Source organism: Scardinius erythrophthalmus (genome assembly GCF_964197995.2).
Source record: "Scardinius erythrophthalmus genome assembly, chromosome: 1".
NCBI classification, from domain to species: domain Eukaryota; kingdom Metazoa; phylum Chordata; class Actinopteri; order Cypriniformes; family Leuciscidae; genus Scardinius; species Scardinius erythrophthalmus.
In genome coordinates, this window is record NC_138221.1 from 5,322,330 (window position 1) to 5,348,202 (window position 25,873).

Below are 25,873 nucleotides of genomic sequence, written 5' to 3' on the forward strand. Positions count from 1 at the left end.
ATACTTCAGAAAATCACCGTAAGAGCTGAGTAAACAGTAAGTTATTAGAAGTGCGCAAGTACATAAACGAATTTCGGTAGAGTTGAGGGATCATTTCTGTGAGCGGAGGTTAGTCAAAAAACGGTTCTAGTGACGTCATTAAAGAAGGAAGTAGAGGGATGTAGTCCAAACGAGCCGTTCGATGTAGTCAACTTCTGTTAAATAAAATATCTCGCTTGGCATTGAACTTTGAGCTTTATAATTTTACAGATATTATTTATACTCTAACAACAACATTACACACTAAAGTTTAAAAACATGGGATCACGAAGAACGGGACCTTTAAATATCAGCTTTCTTGTGTAATCAGATATCTTTCATACTGTCTGCTGAATTAAATCTGTCACATGCTTGATAACTTTACGAATGGGCGTCTTTACTATTCTTATTCTTAAGCTGAACTTCCTTTTACATCCAGTCCCCTCATACATACTAGTACACTAACATCTTAACCCTCTGGGGTCTGGGGTGTTTTTGGGGTCCTTGAGATGTTCTGACATGCCCTGACATTTGTGCTTTTTTCAGTTGCTTATAAACATATCAATGGCAAAACAAAATTACACTCTATTTAGCACAAACAGGACTACCATAATATGTGAGCCACATGTATGTACATGTTTTCATTTTTAAGAGAATAATGTTTATGCATGGTTATTGAAAAAACTAAAAATGAAAGTTTCTGAAATAAGGCCACAAAACACATACTAAATATGTGTCAATAAGACTTTTGACTCGTCGCCTAGAGTTTTTTTCTTCAAAATGATGTGAAAATCATCCTGCCTAATCATTCACATAAAACCATACATTGATTTAAGTTTTGCGAAACACTTTTGAGCCCCTCCTTGAACTGCCACTTTACCGTGGTGGAGGGGTTTGAGTACCCGAACGACCCTAGGAGCTATGTTGTCGGGGGCTATATGCCCCTGGTAGGGTCTCCCAAGGCAAACAGGTCCTAGGTGACGGGTCAGACTAAGAGCGGTTCAAAACCCCTTATGATGCATACAAATTCAAGGACTGTGACGTCGCCCGGCATGGCGCAGCCGGGGCCCCACCCTGGAGCCAGGCCAGGGTTTGGGGCTCGTATGCGAGCGCCTGGTGGTCGGGCCTCCCCCCATGGGGTCCGGCCGGGCTCAGCCCGAAGGAGCGACGTGGGGCCACCCTCCCGTGGACCCACCACCTGCAGGAGGGACCGCAAGGGGCCGGTGCTAAGTGGATCGGGCGGCAGTCAAAGGCGGGGGCCTAGGCAACCCGATCCCTGGACGCGGAATCTAGCTCTAGGGACATTCCATGTTACCTCTCTGGCGGGGAAGGAGCCTGAGATTGTGCGTGAGGTTCAGAGATTCCGACTAGAGATAGTTGGGATCACCTCCACGCACAGCTTGGGCTCTGGAACCACACTCCTCGAGAGAGGATGGACTCTTCACCACTCTGGAGTTGCCCATGGTGAGAGGCGGCGGGCTGGTGTGGGTTTGCTTATAGCCCCCCAGCTCAGTCGCCATGTGTTGGAGTTCACCCCGGTGAACGAGAGGGTCGCTTCCCTGCGCCTTCAGGTCGGGGATAGGTCTCTCACTGTCGTTTGTGCCTACGGGCCAAACGGCAGTGCAGAGTACCCGGCCTTCTTGGAGTCTCTGGGAGGGGTGCTGGAAAGTGCTCTGACTGGGGACTCCATCGTTCTACTGGGAGACTTCAACGCCCACGTGGGCAGCGACAGTGACACCTGGAGGGGCGTGATTGGGAGGAACGGCCCCCCTGATCTGAACCCGAGTGGTGTTCTGTTATTGGACTTCTGTGCTAGTTACAGCTTGTCCATAACGAACACCATGTTCAAGCATAAGGGTGTCCATCAGTGCACATGGCACCAGGACACCCTCGGCCGGAGGTCGATGATCGACTTTGTGGTTGTTTCATCTGACCTCCGGCCGTATGTCTTGGACACTCGGGTGAAGAGAGGGGCAGAGCTGTCAACTGATCACCACCTGGTGGTGAGTTGGATCCGATGGCGGGGGAGGAAGCTGGACAGACTCGGCAGACCCAAACGTACTGTGAGGGTCTGTTGGGAACATTTGGCCGAATCCCCTGTCAGAGAGATCTTCAACTCCCAGCTCCGACAGAGCTTCGACCAGATCCCAAGGGAGTCTGGAGATATTGAGTCCGAGTGGACCATGTTCTCCACCTCCATTGTCAACGCGGCCACTCAGAGCTGTAGCCGTAAGGTCTCCGGTGCCTGTCGAGGCGGCAATCCCCGAACCCGGTGGTGGACACCGGAAGTAAGGGATGCCGTCAAGCTGAAGAAGGAGTCCTATCGGGCCTGGTTGGCTTGTGGGACTCCTGAGACAGCTGACGGGTACCGACGGGCCAAGCGGACTGCAGCCCGGGTGCTTGTGGAGGCAAAAACTCGGGCCTGGGAGGAGTTCGGTGAGGCCATGGAGAAGGACTATCGGTCGGCCTCGAAGAGATTCTGGCAAACCGTCCGGCGCCTCAGGAGGGGGAAGCAGTGCCCTACCAATTCTGTTTACAGTGGAGGTGGGCAGCTGTTGACCTCGACTGGGGATATTACCGGACGGTGGAAGGAATACTTCGAGGATCTCCTCAATCCCGCCGTCACGTCTTCCATTGAGGAAGCAGAGGCTGGGGGCTCGGAGGCGGACTCGTTCATCACCCAAGCTGAAGTCACCGAGGTAGTCAAGAAACTCCTCAGTGGCAAGGCACCGGGGGTGGATGAGATCTGCCCTGAGTACCTCAAGTCTCTGGATGTTGTGGGGTTGTCTTGGCTGACACGCCTCTGCAGCATCGCGTGGCGGTCGGGGACAGTACCTTTGGACTGGCAGACCGGGGTGGTGGTCCCTCTTTTTAAGAAGGGGGACCGGAGAGTGTGCTCCAACTATAGGGGGATCACACTTCTCAGCCTCCCCAGGAAAGTCTATGCCAGGGTACTGGAGAGGAGAATCCAGCCGATGGTAGAACCTCTGATTCAGGAGGAACAGTGTGGTTTTCGTCCCGGTCTTGGAACACTGGACCAGCTCTATACCCTCTACAGGGTGCTGGAGGGTTCATGGGAGTTTGCCCAACCAATCCACATGTGCTTTGTGGATTTGGAGAAGGCATTCGACTGTGTCCCTCGCGGCATCTTGTGGAGGGTGCTCCGGGAGTATGGGGTCCGGGGTCCTTTGCTAAGGGCTGTCCGGTCCCTGTACGACCAGAGCAGGAGCTTGGTTCGCATTGCCAGCAGTAAGTCAGACTTTTTCCCAGTGCATGTTGGACTCCGGCAGGGCTGCCCTTTGTCGCCGGTTCTGTTCATAATTTTTATGGACAGAATTTCTAGGCGCAGCCAGGGGCCGGAGGGGGTCAGGTTTGGGGACCACGCGATTTCATCTCTGCTCTTTGCGGATGATGTTGTCGTGCTGGTCCCATCAGACCAGGACCTTCAGCATGCACTGGGACGGTTTGCAGCCGAGTGTGAAGCAGCTGGGATGAGAATCAGCACCTCCAAATCCGAGGCCATGGTCCTCAGTCGGAAAAGGGTGGCTTGCCCACTTCAGGTTGGTGGAGAGTTCCTGCCTCAAGTGGAGGAGTTCAAGTATCTTGGGGTCTTGTTCACGAGTGAGGGAAGGATGGAACGGGAGATTGACAGACGGATCGGTGTAGCTTCTGCAGTAATGCGGTCGCTGTACCGGTCTGTCGTGGTGAAGAAGGAGCTGAGCCGCAAGGCGAAGCTCTCGATTTACCGGTCAATCTACCTTCCTACTCTCACCTATGGTCATGAGCTTTGGGTCATGACCGAAAGGACAAGATCCCGGATACAGGCGGCCGAAATGAGCTTTCTCCGCAGGGTGGCTGGGCGATCCCTTAGAGATAGGGTGAGAAGCTCGGTCACTCGGGAGTAGAGCTCAGAGTAGAGCCGCTGCTCCTCCACATCGAGAGGGGCAAGCTGAGGTGGCTCGGGCATCTTTTCCGGATGCCTCCTGGACGCCTTCCCGGGAAGGTGTTCCGGGCATGTCCCACCGGGAGGAGACCCCGGGGAAGACCTAGGACACGCTGGAGGGACTATGTCTCCCGGCTGGCCTGGGAACGCCTCGGAGTCCCCCCGGAAGAGCTGGAGGAAGTGTCTAGGGAGAGGGAAGTCTGGGCATCCCTGCTTAGACTGCTGCCCCCGCGACCATTCATTCAGGTGTCACCTATAGCTAACTTAAATATACAAACTTCATAAAAATGATCATTCTAGAAGAAAATTTCAGCATCTGATTGCATCTGAACTATACAGTGAGGAAAATAAGTATTTGAACACCCTGCTATTTTGCAAGTTCTCCCACTTGGAAATCATGGAGGAAAATTTACATCTTTAAAGTAAATTTAAATATAAATTTTAAATATTCACATGAATAAATGATAATCTAAAAAAAAAAATCCAGAAATCACAATATATGATTTTTTAACTATTTATTTGTATGATACAGCTGCAAATAAGTATTTGAACACCTGTCTATCAGCTAGAATTCTGACCCTCAAAGACCTGTTAGTCTGTCTTTAAAATGTCCACCTCCACTCCATTTATTATCTTAAATTAGATGCACCTGTTTGAGGTTGTTAGCTGCATAAAGACACCTGTCCACCCCATACAATCAGTAAGAATCCAACTACTAACATGGCCAAGACCAAAGAGCTGTCCAAAGACACTAGAGACAAAATTGTACACCTCCACAAGGCTGGAAAGGGCTACGGGGAAATTGCCAAGCAGCTTGGTGAAAAAAGGTCCACTGTTGGAGCAATCATTAGAAAATGGAAGAAGCTAAACATGACTGTCAATCCCCCTCGGACTGGGGCTCCATGCAAGATCTCACCTCGTGGGGTCTCAATGATCCTAAGAAAGGTGAGAAATCAGCCCAGAACTACACGGGAGGAGCTGGTCAATGACCTGAAAAGAGCTGGGACCACCGTTTCCAAGGTTACTGTTGGTAATACACTAAGACGTCATGGTTTGAAATCATGCATGGCACGGAAGGTTCCCCTGCTTAAACCAGCACATGTCAAAGCCCGTCTTAAGTTTGCCAATGACCATTTGGATGATCCAGAGGAGTCATGGGAGAAAGTCATGTGGTCAGATGAGACCAAAATAGAACTTTTTGGTCATAATTCCACTAAACGTGTTTGGAGGAAGAAGAATGATGAGTACCATCCCAAGAACACCATCCCTACTGTGAAGCATGGGGGTGGTAGCATCATGCTTTGGGGGTGTTTTTCTGCACATGGTACAGGGCGACTGCACTGTATTAAGGAGAGGATGACCGGGGCCATGTATTGCGAGATTTTGGGGAACAACCTCCTTCCCTCAGTTAGAGCATTGAAGATGGGTCGAGGCTGGGTCTTCCAACATGACAATGACCCGAAGCACACAGCCAGGATAACCAAGGAGTGGCTCTGTAAGAAGCATATCAAGGTTCTGGCGTGGCCTAGCCAGTCTCCAGACCTAAACCCAATAGAGAATCTTTGGAGGGAGCTCAAACTCCGTGTTTCTCAGCGACAGCCCAGAAACCTGACTGATCTAGAGAAGATCTGTGTGGAGGAGTGGGCCAAAATCCCTCCTGCAGTGTGTGCAAACCTGGTGAAAAACTACAGGAAACGTTTGACCCCTGTAATTGCAAACAAAGGCTACTGTACCAAATATTAACATTGATTTTCTCAGGTGTTCAAATACTTATTTGCAGCTGTATCATACAAATAAATAGTCAAAAAATCATACATTGTGATTTCTGGATTTTTTTTTTTTGATTATGTCTCTCACAGTGGACATGCACCTACGATGACAATTTCAGACCCCTCCATGATTTCTAAGTGGGAGAACTTGCAAAATAGCAGGGTGTTCAAATACTTATTTTCCTCACTGTATATATACACACACATATATATATATATATATATATATATATATATATATATATATATATGGGTCAATTTATGGGTTTGATTTTGTATTTCGTTGTGACTTCCTGTTGTCGAATGCGCATGCGTCGCGTCTGAACGCATTGTTGTCTTTGGAGCTCCATCGATTTGATTTATAATTCTTGATTTTACTCTTTAAACTTACTTACAACAAACATTTTCTACTTTTCCTCACTGAGAAGCACTACTGCTCAAACCTCATAGTTACAACGCGGACTGTTAAGCAGACGGGTCTCAAGCCTATTAGTGATCCAACGCTGGATACTCTTATAGGTTACTCCCGGGGATCACGGCTGAACGCGTCTTCTCAACACTCACTTACAAACATTTTTTTTTTTCGCCTATCGTGCGTCTACTCTACACTCGTACCACTAAAAAGACGGATTATATCTAAGACGTTTGTCAGAAATTAGTATTAATATTGATAGCATCACTGGTAGTGTCGTTGCTAACTTACTGTCCATCTGTTAAAATGGCGAATATATCAGATGTAAGTAGTCTACCTTTTGGTGCAGGTGAAGACACATTTGAACTTCACGCGCTGCAGTCTGAGCTGGAAGCTGTTGAGAAACAGATCCATGACCTTTTAGTGAGACAAGCCGAGCTAATAGACCGGCGGTTAGCTCTTGAAACATCACGCGCCGATGCTCACAAATCAGAGATTAACCCTCTGGGGACCAAGGTGTTTTTGGGGCCCTTGAGATGTTCTGACATGCCTTGACATTTGTGCTTTTTTCAGTTATTTATAAACATGTTAATGACAAAGGTGTAAATTCACTATATATAGCACAAACAGGGCTACCATAATATGCGAGCAACTTGTATGTAGATGTTTGTATTTTTAAGAGAATAATGTTTATGCGTGGTTATTGGAAAAAATAAAAATGAAAGTTGCTGAATTAAGACCACAAAACACATATTAAATATGTGTCCACAAGACTTTTGACCAATGGATGTGGTCCCTTTGAGTTCTAGCTTCAAAATTATATGAAAATAGTCTTGCTTTATCGTTCACAAAAAAAAATACATTGATTTAAATGGTGTAAAACAGGTTTTGCTTGGAAAGCCAATATGCGAGGGGGAGGAGTAGTTCACACCCACTCTGCATAATGACTCTGCCTAATGAGCCATCCTTTCAGGTGTGACACTGACTGAGCCACAATGCAAGGACAAAGGATGTATTTAGAAGAAGACTTATATTGACCATTTAAGATTTTGCTTACATCTCTCTTGTAAATATGTTTTGCTATTTTATTAAAAATGTTACAATTACAACAATAATTACAATTTCAACAATATTTCAAGTGTACTCTTTCTTTGTAAAAAAGAAAAAGAAAAAAGATTATAGGCCTACATTTTATCATATGTATTCATTAGTTTGAATATAGCCGCATTGGAACATCTAACATCTTAGTCTATGACTTTATTTTTGACAAATATATATATATATATATATATATACGTTAGATATGAGCAGAAATTGCTAAACAAAAGCTTATTTTATGTGGCAGTATATTTTACAGTAGCCTAAAAACTGTACCCAAATCTAGTCAACAAGTGACTGACTGTAGCGTTGTTTTTATGAAATATTAGGGCATATAAATGCTAATTTGCAGTTTAATACGTTGCTTATACAAATACATTTTATTTCAACATATTCCAGTCGATTTTTACTCATCTCAGTAGGCTATAGCAAAGCAGTTTATTCTTTCACACACAGACGCGCGATTTATATTTAGGCTAAACAGTCTTTACAAATATGTACCCTTCATTCATCTCACAGAAAGGCGAGTCATATTATAGAAATGCGATTCATCTTTTTGCGGTTTGCATAGGCCTACACTAACGTTATTCCATAACGTTATTCCACACTTGAGAAAAGAAAACAGCCTACCTCACTCCTCAGCGGGATCTGCTCCTCATATCAGGATATATTGTTCCTCATATCAGCACTGTTCTGAGGAGTCTTTTCTCCATAAGGTAGGCTATATTATGCCTCACTCGATCGCGACGCGCTTTGTTTACAGCTGATGTGGGCGTTTCACAGATCTTCAATAGTTCTCAGAATTTGCGTTTGAATAGCACGCGCTCTCCGGGGAGTGGTCACATTACTGTGAATTAGCTCGTAATGAGCTCGACTGGAGTCGCTCTCTTTTTATACAGATTACAGAAGATGAGAATATTTGTTTTTTATATAAGTTACTTCATTTAACAGATGCGATCTCAAGCTTTATGCCCGTGGGTCTGTTTGCCTGTTTGGCTGAATTTTCGCGGAGTTATAGATCATTTTCGAACGCGTTTCAAATGGGAGTTTACTGACAGTGAGAAGGCAGAAATCGCATCATGTTAATTTTTCTTTATTTGTCAAAAAGCAAAACACTTTATTTTTATTGTGAGTATACAGAAAAAAAATAGAAACTGAACAGGATCGTTTGATGTATTACACGAAAATGAAAGATCAAAATTAACAGAGCATTTAGTGTTTATTTTCATTGCTAAAAAAAAAAAACGAGCAAAACGCGCGGGCGCGTTTTTGGTCCCCAGAGGGTTAATGTTACTAACCCGCTGACTCCGACCTCGTCTACTCCGTGCGTTACTCAGCATCGGTCCCGAGCGCCAAGGTCGCGACCGGCCATGATCTCGTTCACTCCGGCTCCAACACGCCACCACGAAGCCTGGATATTTCCGCAGCGGAAGACGCGAGTCAGGTCTAGACCAAGACCCTCTCCAACCCTCCCGGTTTTCGAGTTATCCACACAAAACCGCTTCTCCCCTCTTCGCGAAACAGAACGCGATGCTGTGATCATCGGTGATTCCATTGTTCGACACGTACACGCTACATTAGGTAAAAATAAGGTGCACAGTCACTGCTTTCCTGGTGCTCGTGTTTCTGAAATCGCTGCTCGCGTTCCCGAGATTCTGAACGATAACGAGCGCGTCGGAACTTTGGTATTGCACGCGGGAGTGAACGACATCAGGCTGCGCCAGACGGAAGTTCTGAAGAAAGACTTCAGGAATCTGATCGATACAGTACGCAGCACATCGCCTGATATAACGATCATTGTGTCAGGACCGCTTCCCACGTACCGTCTAGGACATGACAAGTTTAGTAGATTATTCGCACTAAATGAATGGTTAACATCATGGTGCAATGAGCAGAAACTGCTCTTTGTAAATAATTGGAATCTGTTTTGGGAGCGTCCTACGCTTTTCCGTGCTGATGGCTTACACCCAAGCAAATTCGGAGCGGATCTTCTGTCGGATAACATCTCCAAAATGTTAAATACCTTTTGACTAGTAACCAAAAGTCCAAATCATAGTCTCTGCTGCACCAAATTAACTGATATAAATACTAGTGTAGAACATTGCATAGAAATTGTGTCTATTCCTCGTTTAGTGCGATCAAATAATAAATCTACTGCAGGATCTAGGAAAAATTTAGTTGTTATTAAAACAGAAAATGTTGCTATTAGTAAACATTAGATCACTCACACCTAAGGCAGTTATTGTAAATGAAATAGTCACAGATAATAGCTTCGATGTACTTTGCCTTACTGAAACCTGGCTTAAACCAAATGATTATTTCGGTCTAAATGAGTCTACTCCATCAGGATACTCCTATAAGCACGAGCCCCGTCTGATTGGTCGTGGCGGCGGTATTGCAACTATCTATAGAGATTTTCTTAGTGTTACTCAGAAAACGGGTTATAAGTTTATTTCATTTGAAGTACTTGTACTAAATGTTACGCTCTTAGATGATAGAAAAATATCCCTATTATCTTTAGCCTTGGCTACCGTATATAGACCACCAGGGCCTTACGCTGATTTCCTAAAAGAATTTGCAGATTTTCTCTCAGATCTATTGGTCAATGTCGATAAAGTATTAATTGTTGGAGATTTTAACATACACGTAGATAATCAAAATGATACGTTAGGGGCTGCGTTTATAGATTTATTAAACTCCTTTGGGGTTAAGCAAAACGTTACCGGACCAACTCATCGTTTTAATCATACACTAGATTTAATTATATCACATGGAACCGATCCAACCGATATAGATATCATTCCACAAAGTGACGATGTCACTGACCATTACATGGTAACTTGCATATTACGTACTCCTGTAATATATCATGCTGCACCGCGTTATCGATTAGGCAGAACAATCCTTCCATCCACCATAGACTAATTTTTCAAATTGCTTATCGGATCTGTTTCAGCTGCTGCCTGAACCTAAACAAACAGATGAACAAGAGGAACTAGCCATCACTATGAGCACCATTCTCTCTGGAAAATTGGATATTGTTGCACCTATGAGACTAAAAAAGGTCAGAGAGAAAATTAAAGCACCATGGTACAACAATACTACGCGTGTTCTAAAGAGAGAAACCCGTAATTTAGAGCGTAAATGGAAACGAACTAACTTAGAGGTTTTTAGAATCGCTTGGAAAGATAGTACGTCACGTTATAAAAAGGCCCTAAAAGTAGCCAGGGCTGAGCACCTCCGCAAACTAATAGAAAATAACCAAAACAATCCAAGATTTTTATTTAACACCGTGGCTAGACTAACAAATAAACAAGCGTCACCTGAACAAAATATTCCGTTACAGTTTAGTAGTAATGATTTCATGAATTTTTTCACTGAGAAAATAGAAAACATCAGATCCACAATTGTAAACGTTCAATCCTCAATCGCGCCTTATAATTCAGCCTCGATTATCACCCCGCAAGAACAATTACAGTGCTTTACAACTATAGAACAAATAGAGTTAAATAAACTTATCATTTCCTCTAAAACAACATGTTTATTAGATCCCATACCAACTAAACTACTGAAAGAAGTGTTACCTATAGTGGAAGAGCCTCTCCTCAATATTATTAACTCATCTTTAACTTTAGGTCATGTTCCAAGAACATTTAAACTGGCAGTTATAAAACCACTCATTAAGAAACCACAATTAGACCCAAATAACCTAGCAAATTATAGACCCATTTCAAATCTTCCTTTTATGTCCAAAATATTAGAAAAAGTTGTGTCTGCCCAACTGGGCTCTTTCTTACAAGAAAATGACATCTATGAAAAGTTTCAGTCTGGGTTCAGGCCGCACCATAGCACTGAAACTGCGCTCGTTAAAATCACAAATGATTTACTTTTAGCTTCTGACCAAGGCTGTATCTCAATACTAGTTTTACTTGATCGTAGTGCTGCGTTTGATACTATAGATCACACAATACTCTTAGATCGACTACAAAACTATACCGGTGTTCAAGGACAAGCATTAAGCTGGTTCAGATCATACCTATCTGACCGATACCATTTTGTCTATTTAAATGGAGAAAAATCAATCATAACTCCAGTAAACTATGGAGTGCCGCAAGGATCTGTGTTAGGCCCTCTATTATTCTCAATATATATGCTGCCACTTGGAAATATTATAAGGAAACATGGAATTAGTTTCCATTGTTATGCTGATGACACTCAAATATATATTTCATCACGGCCGGATGAAAACGCTAAATTATCCAAATTGACAGAGTGTGTTAAAGATATAAAAGATTGGATGACGCGCAATTTTCTTTTATTAAATCCAGACAAGACAGAGGTAATACTTATCGGTTCAAAAAACCGCCCACAAAACCTCTTACAATACAACTTTAACATAGTAGGGTGTCCTGTTACTTTATCTTCTACAGTAAAAGACCTGGGTGTTATATTAGATTGTAACTTGTCTTTTGAAAATCATATTTCATATGTTACAAAAACAGCCTTTTTCCACCTTAGAAATATTGCTAAGCTACGTAATATGCTATCAGTTTCTGATGCAGAAAAGTTAGTTCATGCGTTCATGACCTCGAGATTAGATTACTGTAATGCTTTATTAGCTGGTTGTCCTGCATCCTCAATAAACAAGCTACAGTTAGTCCAAAATGCCGCCGCTAGAGTTCTTACTAGATCAAGAAAATTTGACCATATAACACCAATTTTATCATCACTACATTGGTTACCTATAAAGTTCCGTATTAATTACAAGGTATTGCTACTGACTTATAAAGCCCTAAACGGCTTAGTTCCAGTTTATTTAACGGATCTTCTACAATACAATACAATTTTGTATAGCACATTTAAAAACAACTGGCGTTGACCAAAGTGCTTAACAAGGCCGATAAGGGTAGACAATACAATCACAGAAACCAGCAAAAGATACACATCAAAGAGAAAAAGTCGGACACATCAGGGAATATTAAAAGCTAGCGAAAAGAAATGCGTTTTCAAAGAAGTTTTAAAAAGTGTTAGAGTTTGGGCAGATCTGATATTTGGGGGTAGGCTATTCCATAGCTTGGAACCATAGGCTGCGAAAGCACGGTCACCCCTATTTTTTAATCTGGTCCTGGGGACAGAGAGTAAGTTCGAGTCCCCCGATCTTAGTGATCTTGACTTAATTTCTGGATGAAGCAGTTCAGTTAGATACTGGGGAGCTAAATTCTGTATAGATTTAAAAACAAAGAGCAAGACTTTAAAATCTATTCGAAACTTAATCGGTAGCCAATGAAGCGAGATCAGAACCGGTGTGATATGTTCAAATTTACGTTTTCCTTTGAGAAGGCGTGCAGCTGCATTTTGGACTATTTGTAAACGGGTGATGTGTTTCTGAGGAATCCCGATATATAAAGAATTACAATAGTCCAATCTGGATGTTACAAAAGCATGCATAGCTATCTCAAAGTGCTTACCAGACAAAAATGGTTTAACCTTAGCTAAGAGACGGAGGTGAAAGAAGCAGGACTTTACCCACCGCACTTATCTGCTTTTCAAGCATAATGTTGTTATCAATCCAGACCCCCAGATTCCGAATGCAGGTGGTACTGTAGGGTGACAACGTTTGGAGGTCACAAACATGTGTACTACGATCACTGGGTCCAAACACGATAATTTCCGTCTTGTTTTCATTCAGACTCAAAAAGTTACCAGCAAGCCATAATTTCAGGTCCTCTAAACAGTCCAGTAGTGGCTTTAAAGCAGACTTGTCGTCACGCTTTAAAGGCATGTAAATTTGTGTATCATCGGCATACAGGTGAAAAGAAATCCCATGTTTAGTTAAAATAGAACCTAAAGGTAACATATACAAATTAAATAGTTCTGGCCCAAGGATAGAACCCTGTGGAACGCCAAACCCAAGTTTCATTTTAGATGAGCACTGTTTCCCGATACGAACAGAGTAGCTTCTGTTAGACAAATATGAGCGGAACCATTTCAACACCATGCCCCTAAAACCTGTATATGCTTCAAGACGAGAGATTAAAATATCATGGTCGACCAGGTCAAAAGCAGAGCTAAGGTCTAAAAGGACGAGAGCTACAGATTGCCCTGTGTCAGTACTGAGTAGAACATCATTCATGACTCGTAAAAGTGCAGATTCTGTACTGTGACGTAATTTAAAACCAGACTGAAATTTCTCATAGATCAGACTATCAGTTAAAAAAGACTGGAGTTGGCTCAGAACCACTTTTTCTAAAATTTTAGAAATAAAGGGTACATTTGAAATGGGGCGGTAGTTACTTAGAACTGAAGGGTCCAAGCCAGCTCTTTTAAGTTTCGGCAAGACCGAGGCATGTTTCAGGCTGTTAGGAACCACCCCGGTGTATAGACATTTGTTGATAATAGACAACAGATCAGAGCCGATAGCACAAACAACCTGCTTAAAAAATTTGGTAGGAATCACATCTTGAAAGCAGCTAGTAGTTTTTAAAGTTGAAACAATCTCAACCAGAGAGTCAAGGGAAACAGGTTCAAAGACAGACCATGTAGAAGAACATATGGGAACTTCAAGTGTCATATAAATAGACAGAGACATTTGAGATCTGATCATTGAGATCTTCTCATTAAAGAATATTGCAAAATCTTCGCAGAGAGAGTCAGAAATCTCTGGTAAAGGATTGGTGGTGGGATTTAGAGCAGAATCAATTATTGAAAATAAAACTTTAGGCCTGTTACTGTTGATTCTAATCAGCTCAGAAAAGTAGTGATTTTTAGCAGCTTTAGCAGCTTGCTGGAATGCAGCGAGGGAATTCTTCAAAATTTCATAAGAAACATGTAGTCTGTCCTTACTCCACTTGTGTTCAGCCCTTCTACAGGTCTGTCTAAGGCCCTGTTTACACGAGAACGCTCCCGGGTGAAAACGTAAAAATATTTTATCAGATGTGCCTTTCGTTTAGACGGCGACGGCGTTTTTGGGGCTTAAAAACGCAAAAAAGTGAAACCACCCTCCAGAGTGGAAATCTTAAAAACGCTCCACCGTCGCGTTTCCATCTAAACGGTAAAAACGCAAAAGTCTGCTATAGTGAAGGCACCGATCAGTGCTTCACATTGCCACCTAGCCGCCTGGAGTGCATACTACATTGAATTTCACACACTTTTGCGTCACCGTATGCACGCAGATTCCCCCCCCCCCCCATAACGCTCGTCTAAACGCAGAATAAAAAGTGATCACTTTTGCGTTTTCTCTTCAGATCGTTTCCGTGTAAACGTAGCCTAAGAGAACGAACATTATCATTGATCCATGGTTTTGAAACATGATTAATTTTCTTTCTCTTTTCCTTGATTGGGGTAACAGCATTTAGAGCGTTTGAGCAGACAGAATTAAAAAAGTTCAAGTGATCTTCAGCATCTAAGGACGGAGCTCAATGATGGAGCAGTGGCTTGTTCCGTAACTAAACCCGGGTATAATGCCACAAAGTCCTCCTTAGTACGTTCACTAAAAAATCGAGTTGTCCGTGTGCAATAATGAAGTTTATGTCTGGTGTCATTATTAGGCAGAGAAAACAGAATCGGAAAATGATCCGACATACCAGTATTACTGATGTTAATGTCTGATACCAATAAACCACGTGATAGAATTAAATCTAGAGTATGTCCCTGAATATGAGTGTGTCCAGACACCCATTGATCCAGGTCAAAAGAGACAATAAGATTCAGAAACTCTTTAGAAAGTGGCTTAGTATCACAGCACACATGAATATTAAAATCACCCAGGATTAAAATTCTGTCAAATCTGGTGACCAGATCCCCCACAAACTCTGCAAATTCGCTTAAAAAATCCTTATTCGGTTGAGGTGGACGATAAACCAGGGCAAATACCTGAGAGTTGGTTGATGTCGGTTGCACAAGTTGTACTTCGAAAGTATGGCGAGGGCTAGTTGTTAGACCACGGCAGGGATATTGTTTTTTAAACAGTGACGCTAGTCCCCCTCCGCGGCCAGATAGCCGCGGTGAATTAAGGAAAAAACAATCCTGAGGAACTAGTTCTGTGAAAGGACTTAGCTCATCCGGTTTAATCCATGTCTCAGTGATAAATAAAATATCCAGGTCCTGCATCGTGAAGAAATTGTTTATTAAAAATGTCTTGTTCACCACTGACCGGGCGTTGATCAGGGCCACTTTAAGGGATGGTGCAGCTACCTCCAGCTGTGTTGTTCGGGATGATTCACTCCACGACGTCGAAAGCTTGGGGAGACGATGCACGAAGGGTCGGGCAAAAGACATCCAACAACGGGTCGAAGCCACGATAAGAAGGGAAGGACCATGTAAAAGCCTCGACGAGACGGCGCTCGCGGATTAGCACAGGACCAACACACACAACCGAGGACCGCGTAAGAGACTTCAATCGAGCAGCAACTCCACCCCGCTTTCCACGCTTTCTCCGACGCCGTCGCCTCCAGGAAGGGTCAGCGGGATACCAACGCTGTTGTACAAAAAGGTGCTGATACACAGGTGGGGGAAATCGGCAGCACTCCTCAACATTACCCTCGGTAATATCGATAGCCATGCGGATGTTTAATAATGTTTGACGATCATATACATATGACATATTGCAGTCCAAAGTCAGTAACGACAAACATAGAAACAAACATAAAATCACGAATTTAAGGAGTGAGAAAGAAGGCAATAGACGGCAAGCCACATACAACGGCGCCATCTTGCAAATCATCTGGTTTAATGCTGGTTTTCAGCATTAAACCAGATGATTTGGATTATAGATGGATTATATCCATTGATCTTCTATCGCCCTATAATCCATCGCGCTCTTTAAGGTCACTAAATTCAAGGCTTTTGGTCATACCTAGGATATCCAGATCAACCAAAGGAGGGAGATCATTTTCACATTTAGCTCCAAAACTCTGGAATAGCCTTCCTGATACTGTTCGTTGCTCAGACTCGCTCTCCCAGTTTAAAACTAGATTAAAGACGCATCTCTTCAGCCAGGCATTTATATAATATTTTTAATCTTACAGTTAAATCCGGTCTCTACTTCATAAACGCCAGAGGAGAACTGGCCCCCGACTGAGCCTGGGTTCTCCCAAGGTTTTTTTTTCTCCATTAGGTCACCTGATGGAGTTTTTCGGTTCCTTGCCACTGTTGCCTTTGGCTTGCTCAGTTGGGGATACTTAATTTAATAAATCAATTCAACAATACTATTGATCAGCACTACCAAACGTGGATGTTTTACACCAGAAACAAACACTGATGTACTATTTTATTTAATACTGTGAAGCTGCTTTGATACAATCTGTATTGTGAAAAGCGCTATATAAATAAAGTTGACTTGACTTGACTTGACTCAGTGACAAATAAAATTTTCAACAAGAAAAAAAAATATTTTAAGCAAAACAGTTTTAAAATGCATTTTTATGTCCAAAAAAATGTATGGTGTTGATTTATATTGGTTTTACAGCATTTTAGGCAGCATTAATTCATTATTAAACAAGATTTCTGATTTTACCACCCAGAAAATGTCAGGTGGTGCGACCATATATTAATTTAAAATAATATACATTTAATGTACTTAGCATTACTGAGACTTGTAAATATGAATCATTGTAGTGTCTAAAATGCATATCACATGGTAAATTCCCTTTCTATTTCTTTATTTATTGCCCTTTTATTCCAAATCATATAAACGGCTGCTTTTCTGTGCGTTCAAACACCCATTTTTCCATAAGGACTTTTTATGTTTTGTTTTTAACTGTAAAAATAATTTGTATACGTTATATAAAGGTTTACAGTTATATTTCTTACTTCATTTTGCAATTGCAGTGGGAATTGATACATTTAAATGTAAATTTGCTGGTTGCACCACCTGACAATGACCGGTCGCACCACCTGACATTGTGATCAATAATGATTGATATTCACAAAATAAAAAGAAAGATATGTCAATGAATTTTATTCAGGTTTCAATTGGCTTTTTTATTTTAATATCTCAATTTTATATATAATTTTAATATTTTAATCTCAATCATATAATTAAATTTCATTAACAAGAAAGTGCAAAACAATAATGCATGTTATGAATAACATTTGATCATCGCTTCTTTAAAAATATAACTTTGAAACCTCAAGGAACACATTTAATACATGCAAACATCTTTTATATGAAATAGTGAGTTAGTGCAAATATTGGGCCCAGAAACATTAATGGCAGAATTCAATCTACTGCTCATGCAATTAGATTCAGTAGTAACAGTAAGTCAAGAAAAAAAAACATTAAGATGTAAACAAGCTTACTAATTGCAATATACAACATACCCATCTCTATAAAAGATACATGGTTTCAGACCCCTTCTAATTTAATAAAATAAAAATATATGGGACATATAGGTGAAACTCAAAAAATTTGAGTATCGTGCAAAAGTTAATTTATTTCAGTAATTCAAGTTAAAAGGTGAATCTAATATATTATATAGACTCATTACATGCAAAGTGAGATATTTCAAGCTATGAAAACCTTTTCACAATATTCTAATTTTGAATTTGGGGTTTTCTTAAGCTGTAACCCATAATTATCAAAATAATAACAAAGGCTTGAAATATCTTGCTTTGCATGTAATGAGTCTATATAATATATTAGTTTCACCTTTTAACTTGAATTACTGAAATAAATTAACTTCTGCATGATATTCAATTTTTTGGAGTTTCACCTGTACTATATCATTTGTAAAATAAATTATTTTAGTTAAATATTTAATAGAATGGGTAATGGTTTGTTAATCATTCGAAATCATGACTAATAACTATGCTTTTCTGTAATGCTGTATGACACTGCTATCAAGTATGTATTATTAACATGTAATAACTGTAATTACCACAAAAAATAACAGAACACCATATTAACTTAAGTTGTAATGTATCTAGATATACATAATGAACATAATACCTTGCTTTTCTTTTGGCAAGGTACTCTGCCCCTGCAACTGGATCACTTTTTAAACAAGCTCTATGTCTGCTGTTTTCTCCTTGCTTGATAATGGCATTTACAAAAACAAATTAAAATAGATTAATTTAAAGATGCAATTGTTTTAGTATCAATGTTGATTATACAGTCCTATATTCTTGAAGAATAGGACTTTAAGATGGACAATATGCTCTTTAAATTGTCACTCATACCATAATAAAATAAATATATATATATACATATGTAGATTGCACCTTTAAACAACTTAAAAGCGTTATATATTTATTAAAATATATTTAATATTTTCAAAAACATGAATTAAAATGACTTTTTTATAGTTGGTTAACTGTAACTCTGGTTGCGACACCTGACATATTGGTTGCACCACCTGACATTTCAAACTCAATTCAAATCTAACAGGCATTAACTTGCACGCCTATACAAATGTTTGACCATGTGCTCAAGTTTATACATAAATTTTTTTAATTAAATACACATATTTATAATAACAACACATTTTCAAAGTTTTCCAGGGGTCATACCACCATGATAAGTTGAATCAATCTCATAATCACTCAAAAATGTCAAATTAACTAATATTTATGGGAGGGTGACTAACCTTGTTACTGCATCAAAGGGGTACTCTGGAGCGTTCTCTGTGATGTCATATGCTGTCACATGGTTTTCTTAAAGGAATATTGCATAAAATTGCATTTTTATGTCGGTCGCCCTCCCTGACATTAGTAGAAGTAAATTTTTCGGACAAAAGTTTTTTAAGTAATAGAATAGTTTTGAAATAGGACAGATACACTATTTCCCCTCATTTATAAGGAATTTAACAAAATCATGCCAAAATATTTGATTAAGAATTTTATTGAGAAAATTAACATTTATATCTCAGTTTTGTTCACTGCTTGTATGTTCGGACGGTCGCACCACCTGACATTTTTGGTCTTTCAAACACCAAAACTCAAAAAAATCTACTGAATTTCAATAAAATGAAAAGGGTTTTGAAAAGGACATATTGTAGATCCATTTGATATATGACATGTATTTATTCTTTTTAGGAAAATAATGAATTTGGACACAAAAAATACATGTCATGTCATTGACCCATATATATATATATATATATATATATATATATATATATATATATATATATATATATATATATATATATATACTACCAAATTGGTTCACAGTTGGAGGCATCGCAATATTTTTTTTTTTTTTTCACAAATTGTGCTTGCAAATTGTATAATATCCAAGGTAAACATGTCTAGTAATTGTGCAGTTAATTCTCATACTGTATTTTCAGTTTTGGAATATTTATCCTCTCCCCAAATTTGTCACTAATAAAACACAATACAAATTATTTAAAGAAAAAAATTATATTTACTTGTTTACATCTACCTTATAAATATATATTTTTTATTAAAAAGGTTACAATTACAACAATTCAAGTGTAATCTTTCTTTTTAAAAACTAAAGTATACAAAACGTATTATTTGATGACTTTATTTTTGATAATTTTTGATATTTTTCCTCATCTCAGTATAGCAATAGAGTTTGCTAAAAGCTGTTCATTCAATACAGCAGTATTTGAAAATCGATCATATTTTGTAAAATTACATTTATATTTGCATTTATGTCAAAACCTAGACACTTTATTTCAACATATTTCAGTCGATTTTACTCATCTCAGTATAGCAATACAGTTTGCTAAAACATCATCATTCATTCACACACGCGATTTAAATTTAAACTGTCTTCTTGTGAGCTGTGGTAAACAGCGCGCATCTCGCCGTTCATTCATTCATAAACAGAAACCCGATTCACGTGAGAAGGAAAAAAACTTACTACACCATTCCTCAGCTCGCTCCTCGATATACCCGCACTTCTGAGGGACATTTTCCATTATTATTATTCCTCACAGCGCTGTGAGACGGTGTAAACAAGTAGGCTACAATGATCTGATTCAACTTGTTTTCTCGAGCTGATATGGGGGCGTTCACAGTTTGCACGGATTGCTCAGTCATTTGCGTTTGAATAGCGCGCGCTCTCCGAGGGCGGAGTCACATTACAAGTAATTAGATGAGAATGACTGACATCTCGCTCTTTTCTTACAGATTACATGAACTGAGAATATTTGTTTTTTATATAAATTACTTAATTTAAAAGAAGAGAATTCAAGCTTCATGCCTGTGTGTCTGTATGTCTGTTTGACTGAGTATTCACTGAGTTACAGTTCATTTTCGGACGCGTTTCAGAATGGACTTCACTGACAGAGAGAAGGCAGAACTCGCTTCGTGTTTATTTTTCTTTATTTGGCAAAAAGCAAAACACTTTGTTTTTATTTTGAGTATACACAAAAATAATACACATTTAACAGAATCGATTGATGTATGAAACTCCTATGGAAAATCAAAGTCAACAGAGTATTTATGAGTTTATTTTACACTGATAAAAAAAAGCGAGCTGGTATCGCCGGCGATACCGCCGACCTCAGGGGGTTAAAGATACAGACCATCATTCTAATACATGACAGGGTGATGTGTGTCTAACTTACACAGAAGAGACTTTGTTGCTCAACATATGAAAATAAACTACTTACCGTGATCTCAGACTGAGGTGATGTGATTTCTCCACTGCATGGATCTTCATGTGTCGCTTCAGGTGAGTTTTAATAGAGAAACTCTTTCCGCACTGATCACACGTGTGCGGCTTCTCTCTGCCTGGGATCTCTCCAGTGTGGATCCTCTCATGTGTTTTCAGAGATGATGACTGACTGAATCTCTTGTCACAGTGTGAACACTTGTAAGGTTTTTCTCCAGTGTGGATCCTCTCATGTGTTTTCAGAGATAATGACAGACTGAATCTCTTGTCACAGTGTGAACACTTGTAAGGTTTTTCTCCAGTGTGGATCACCTCATGTGTTTTCAGAGATGATAACTGACTGAATCTCTTGTTACAGAGTGAACACTTGTAAGGTTTTTCTCCAGTGTGGATCCTCTCATGTGTTTTCAGAAATGATAACTGACTGAATCTCTTGTTACAGATTGAACACTTGTAATGTTTTTCTCCAGTGTGGATCCTCTCATGTCTTTTCAGATTTCCTGGCTGACTGAATCTCTTGTCACAGTGTGAACACTTGTAAGGTTTTTCTCCAGTGTGAATTCTCTGGTGCTGTTTTAAACAGTTTGTTGTAGTGAAAGTCTTCCCACACTCAAAGCACATGTACTCTCTCACACCAGTGTGAGTTTTCTCATGTATATGTAAATATCGCAGCACTGAAAAACTCTTTCCACACACAGAACACGTATATGGCTTCTCCTTCATATGAACTGCCAGGTGTCTCTTCAGGTCTGATGCACTACGAAATGTTTTGCTGCATTGATCACATGAGAACGGCTTCTCTCCGGTGTGGATCCTCATGTGAATCTTCAGGTTTGCTGAATGACTGAAACTCTTCCCGCATTGATCACATGCATTCTCCTCCTTCACTTCCATTGGGTCTGACATGAAAGAAACAAATATTACATTTAATTTTCAGTACATCAAAATAACTCAAAGAGAGAAATATAAAGTGAAAGGACATGAAAGTGAGCCCTGATGTAATAGTAGAAAGTAGACAACTGCTATAAAATATGATAATTTGATGCCTTTATATAAATTGATTATATGTCCTTGAAACTTTCCATGAATGAGGAAAATTCATCTTCCAATTATTATTTTAAACATTATAGGCACGAATCCCATGTTTCTTTAGCAAGAACTATTGAATATATTTGATCAATGACACAATTATCTAACATGATATTAACATTAAAATATACAATACTGCCATATTTCCACACCAACGTTGAGATTGATATTTATTTGACTAAAACGTTTTAATTATTAATGGTCGTTCACACTACTTTTCCTTGCACTGACTTCACTGACTGTATTTTAAAATACAGTATTTCTTAAAGGTCCCGTTCTTCGTGATCCCATGTTTCAAACTTTAGTTAGTGTGTAATGTTGCTGTTAGAGCATAAATAATATCTGTAAAATTCTAAAGCTCAAAGTTCAATGCCAAGCGAGATATTTTATTTAACAAAAGTCGACTACAGTAAACGGCTCGTTTGGACTACATCCCTCTACTTCCTTCTTTAATGACGTCACTAGAACCGTTTTTTGACTAACCTCCGCCCACAGGAATGCTCCCTCAACTCTACTGGCTACTTGCGCACTTCTTATAACTTACTGTTTACTCAGCTCTTACGGTGATTTTCTGAAGTAAAACTGACGCTTCATCTTTTGTGTGATGTACAATAAACTTTATTAAACTCATCAGTATATGTTTGATCATCATTCAGACAGCAGACTTGTAGGCTATTAATAAATAATGGATACATAGCCTACAAGCAGATGACAAATACGTTATAATAACCGTAATTAAACTACTAAACTATACCTGTTTCATCTCTATACAGCACTCTGACTCTGTAGGCATTATTGTCCGACTCGAAATGAACACCGTTACTGAGAGTTTCTGATATTATCATCATTCCGTGAGATGAAATTGTCCTGAGAGACTGAGCATGAGCTCATGAAGCTCCGCCCCCTGTGTCGTCCAGCAGCCCCTCATTTGCATTTAAAGGGCACACACTAAAACAGCACATTTTTCTGAGCCCCAAAATATGACAATTTAAACATGCTGTAAAAAATGATCTGTTGGGTATTTTGAGCTGAAACTTCACATACACACTCTGGGGACATCAGAGACTTATTTTACATCTTGTGAAAAGGGGCATAATACGGGACCTTTAATAGTTTATTTAAATGTCTGACGTTGCTCATTATAGGCTCAACGTAAAGTAACTTATCAGTACACTTGAGATCGTTTCCCATTGATTCCCCTCACAAACCTTAACTCTTGACATTCAGTAACAGTTCTCACTCCAAACATCGAAACAATCACACAAACGAACACAACATCGCTCAGGTCTGAATGAACTCAACATATTCTCCTCATGCTATATAATATGGGACCTTTAAAAATAAAATTCACACAGGAAGTGACATCATCTGTGCTCTTTCTACTGCATGATGGGAAGACAATAAAATAATCTCAATCCATTGTCTCTGTTTTTACACAAACTGTAGCATTGACTGTATTCATCAACCCTGTTACCAAAGTTACTGTAAGAAGAATCTCTATAACTATGAATAACTTGTGTGATATTTTACAAATATAACTTTATCAGTAACTTGGTGTTTACTGACTATTCCTAAAAATATATATTTTGTAAACTTTGTTGAAAATGACTAAAATTCTGGTAACGTTGTTGCTACTTGGGAACCAGATATAAAATAAATGTAAAATAAAACAGTTAAAACAGTATTTAGCTTGATCTGATGTTGACAATCAATATAAAAATGTCTCAAATCTCCCTTTACTGACCATTTGCTGAAGAAAAACCCAAAACATTCTGTACCGTTTCATAGTTGAACTGTTTATCTAAATGTGATGAAGTGCTTGAATGTTTCTAACATGAATGTTCTTCAGCATCATGAATGAATGAAGAATAAACACCAACCTCTTTGTTCTTCAGGATCTTCAGTGTGTTTCATTCTGCAGGGTTCTGGATCACTCATGTTCTCTCTGTCCTCTTTAATAAACTCAGTCTTTGCAGATTTCAGCTCTTCCTGATGCTCTGATGCTCGTCTTCACTTGCAGCTGATGGGAATTTACAGCATTTATTGGAGAATTACAGTGGGAGGAGCTTCACTGATGATGTGAATGTAGTGGGAGGAGCTTCACTGATGATGAATTACAGTGGGAGGAGCTTCACTGATGATGTGATTACAGTGGGAGGAGCTAATCTGCCAAAATCAAAAATATAAATCACTGAGTTTGTTTTTATAATAAATGACACTTCTAAGCATTTATGCCCGTCTATCTATTAATCGTACAGTAACTGATGCCAATTCATTATTTTAATTATTTTTATTGCTAATCCTTACATTATTCTGCTTCTTCATTAAAATACAGGTATCTAGAAATATAGAAAATAATATTATATAAATAATTTTAATTCTTCCAAATATAAATAATGGTAAGAAAAACAGAACAAAATCATAAAAAAGGAAATAAAAGGTACACAAAGTATCCAACAAATCCCTTCAGTCTGCTGACACCAATGAAATGAGCTTTAAGTGTCAATTTACAGGAGATCTGAAGACATCAGCATAATAAATGAGGTGAAAACAGGAACTATTGTCATGAAATAAAGAGTGTTTTCAGCAGAGCTGTTAATATTGATGAGCCTCAGACTATCAACACTCATTCAACAAGCCATTCAGGATCATCAGCAGATCATCTCACTTTATTCTGAGTGTTTGCTGTTAGAAACACATTATTTGAGTCAGGATACATGACAAAAGCCTGTAAAACTGCTATATTGAAAGACAATACTGTTATTTCTCACAATATAACATGGATAAAACATCAATAATAAAAGAAAATAATTAAATAAATAACCTCTCTTTATGAACCTCTTAAGGCAAAAAACTACAACACATAATATGCGAATCTAAATATAGTTTGACTTTATAATAACTATTGCAATAAAGTAATTCCATCATTAACATGTTACTCATACGTACAGAAACTGACATAAAACTCTAAAAAATAAAGAAAATGTAACGTTTCCTGTGCCAAACTTAATTAATATTCATATTCCCATGTATAGATTTGATATTTCCCACGTTCATTACTCATACAGGGGCAATATAGTGTCTACATCAATTTTGATAAGTAAATGTAATCTGCCAAAGATAAATGTCGACAATAATAAATAAAGGTAACGTTAAACATGAAAACGGCAACAGCAACACTTGAGATCGATTCCCCTCACAGATCTCAAACCTTAACTCTTGACATTCAGTAACAGTTCTCACTCCAAACATCGAGACAATCACACATTTGCACTGCTGCAAATGATCTTGTGAAAGCTGGAAATTGTCATGTTCTTTCACTTGGTAATATTTTGAATGTAATTGTAATGTTTGAATTCTCTTGATTGTAATTTGTGTTGTTATTGCTTTGTGTAATTTTATGTTGTGAATATTTTAAAGAGGACCCCAGGAAGATTAGCTGCCATTAAATGGGCCGCTAATGGGGATCCTAATAAAACAATAAGACAATAAAACACAAACGAACACAACATCGCTCAGGTCTGAATGAACTCAACATATTCTCCTCATGCTCGCTGCTGCTGCACTAAATGTTTATTTCAGAAGGAAGACGCCAGAAAAGACGCACAAGTATCGCTGTGATCGATGAAAACAATACAGAAATGAGCCTGTCGCTTAATCAAACTGTATAAAGTGTGTGTGATGGTTGAGTAAATATGAGAAATACCGTGAACTGCTGTCCTCACCTCAGAAGACTCGACACTGAAACTTCTTCTTCTTCTTCTTCTTCTTGTGTTTAATGGAGGTTGGCAAACTATTTAACGGTGCATTACCGCCACCAACTGGACTGGAGTGTGGAACGAGAGATTAAGCAAAAAAAAAAAAAAAAAAAAATAATAATAATAATAATAAAAATAATAAAAAAAAATACTTATTAGACTCAGATTCTTTTCATTAATTCAGTTTCTTTAAGAAACCTA

At 39.4% G+C, this 25,873-nt stretch overlaps 2 protein-coding genes across 4 annotated transcripts in view; one reads left to right on the forward strand and one right to left on the reverse strand.

Annotated features, from left to right (window-relative positions):
* LOC308703313 (uncharacterized protein) overlaps positions 1-25,691 on the reverse strand; it is a 33,488-nt gene extending 7,797 nt beyond the window's left edge. Inside the window, exons 1-3 of one of the 3 annotated variants that reach the window (XM_081386682.1) lie at positions 25,640-25,691; positions 23,795-23,934; positions 20,824-21,724 (exon numbers count right to left, since the gene is read on the reverse strand). In XM_081386682.1, coding sequence (XP_081242808.1) covers positions 20,824-21,724; positions 23,795-23,852 — 959 coding nt within the window. In that variant the 5' untranslated portion in view covers positions 23,853-23,934; positions 25,640-25,691. Of the gene's footprint in view, positions 1-20,823; positions 21,725-23,794; positions 24,081-25,620 lie in introns of all 3 variants that reach the window. The other 2 variants (XM_081386681.1, XM_081386680.1) reach the window with 2 other exon arrangements.
* Positions 1-25,873, forward strand: part of LOC308703298 (uncharacterized protein) — a 320,767-nt gene that overhangs the window by 258,291 nt on the left and 36,603 nt on the right. The gene's annotated exons all lie outside the window — the stretch shown is intronic.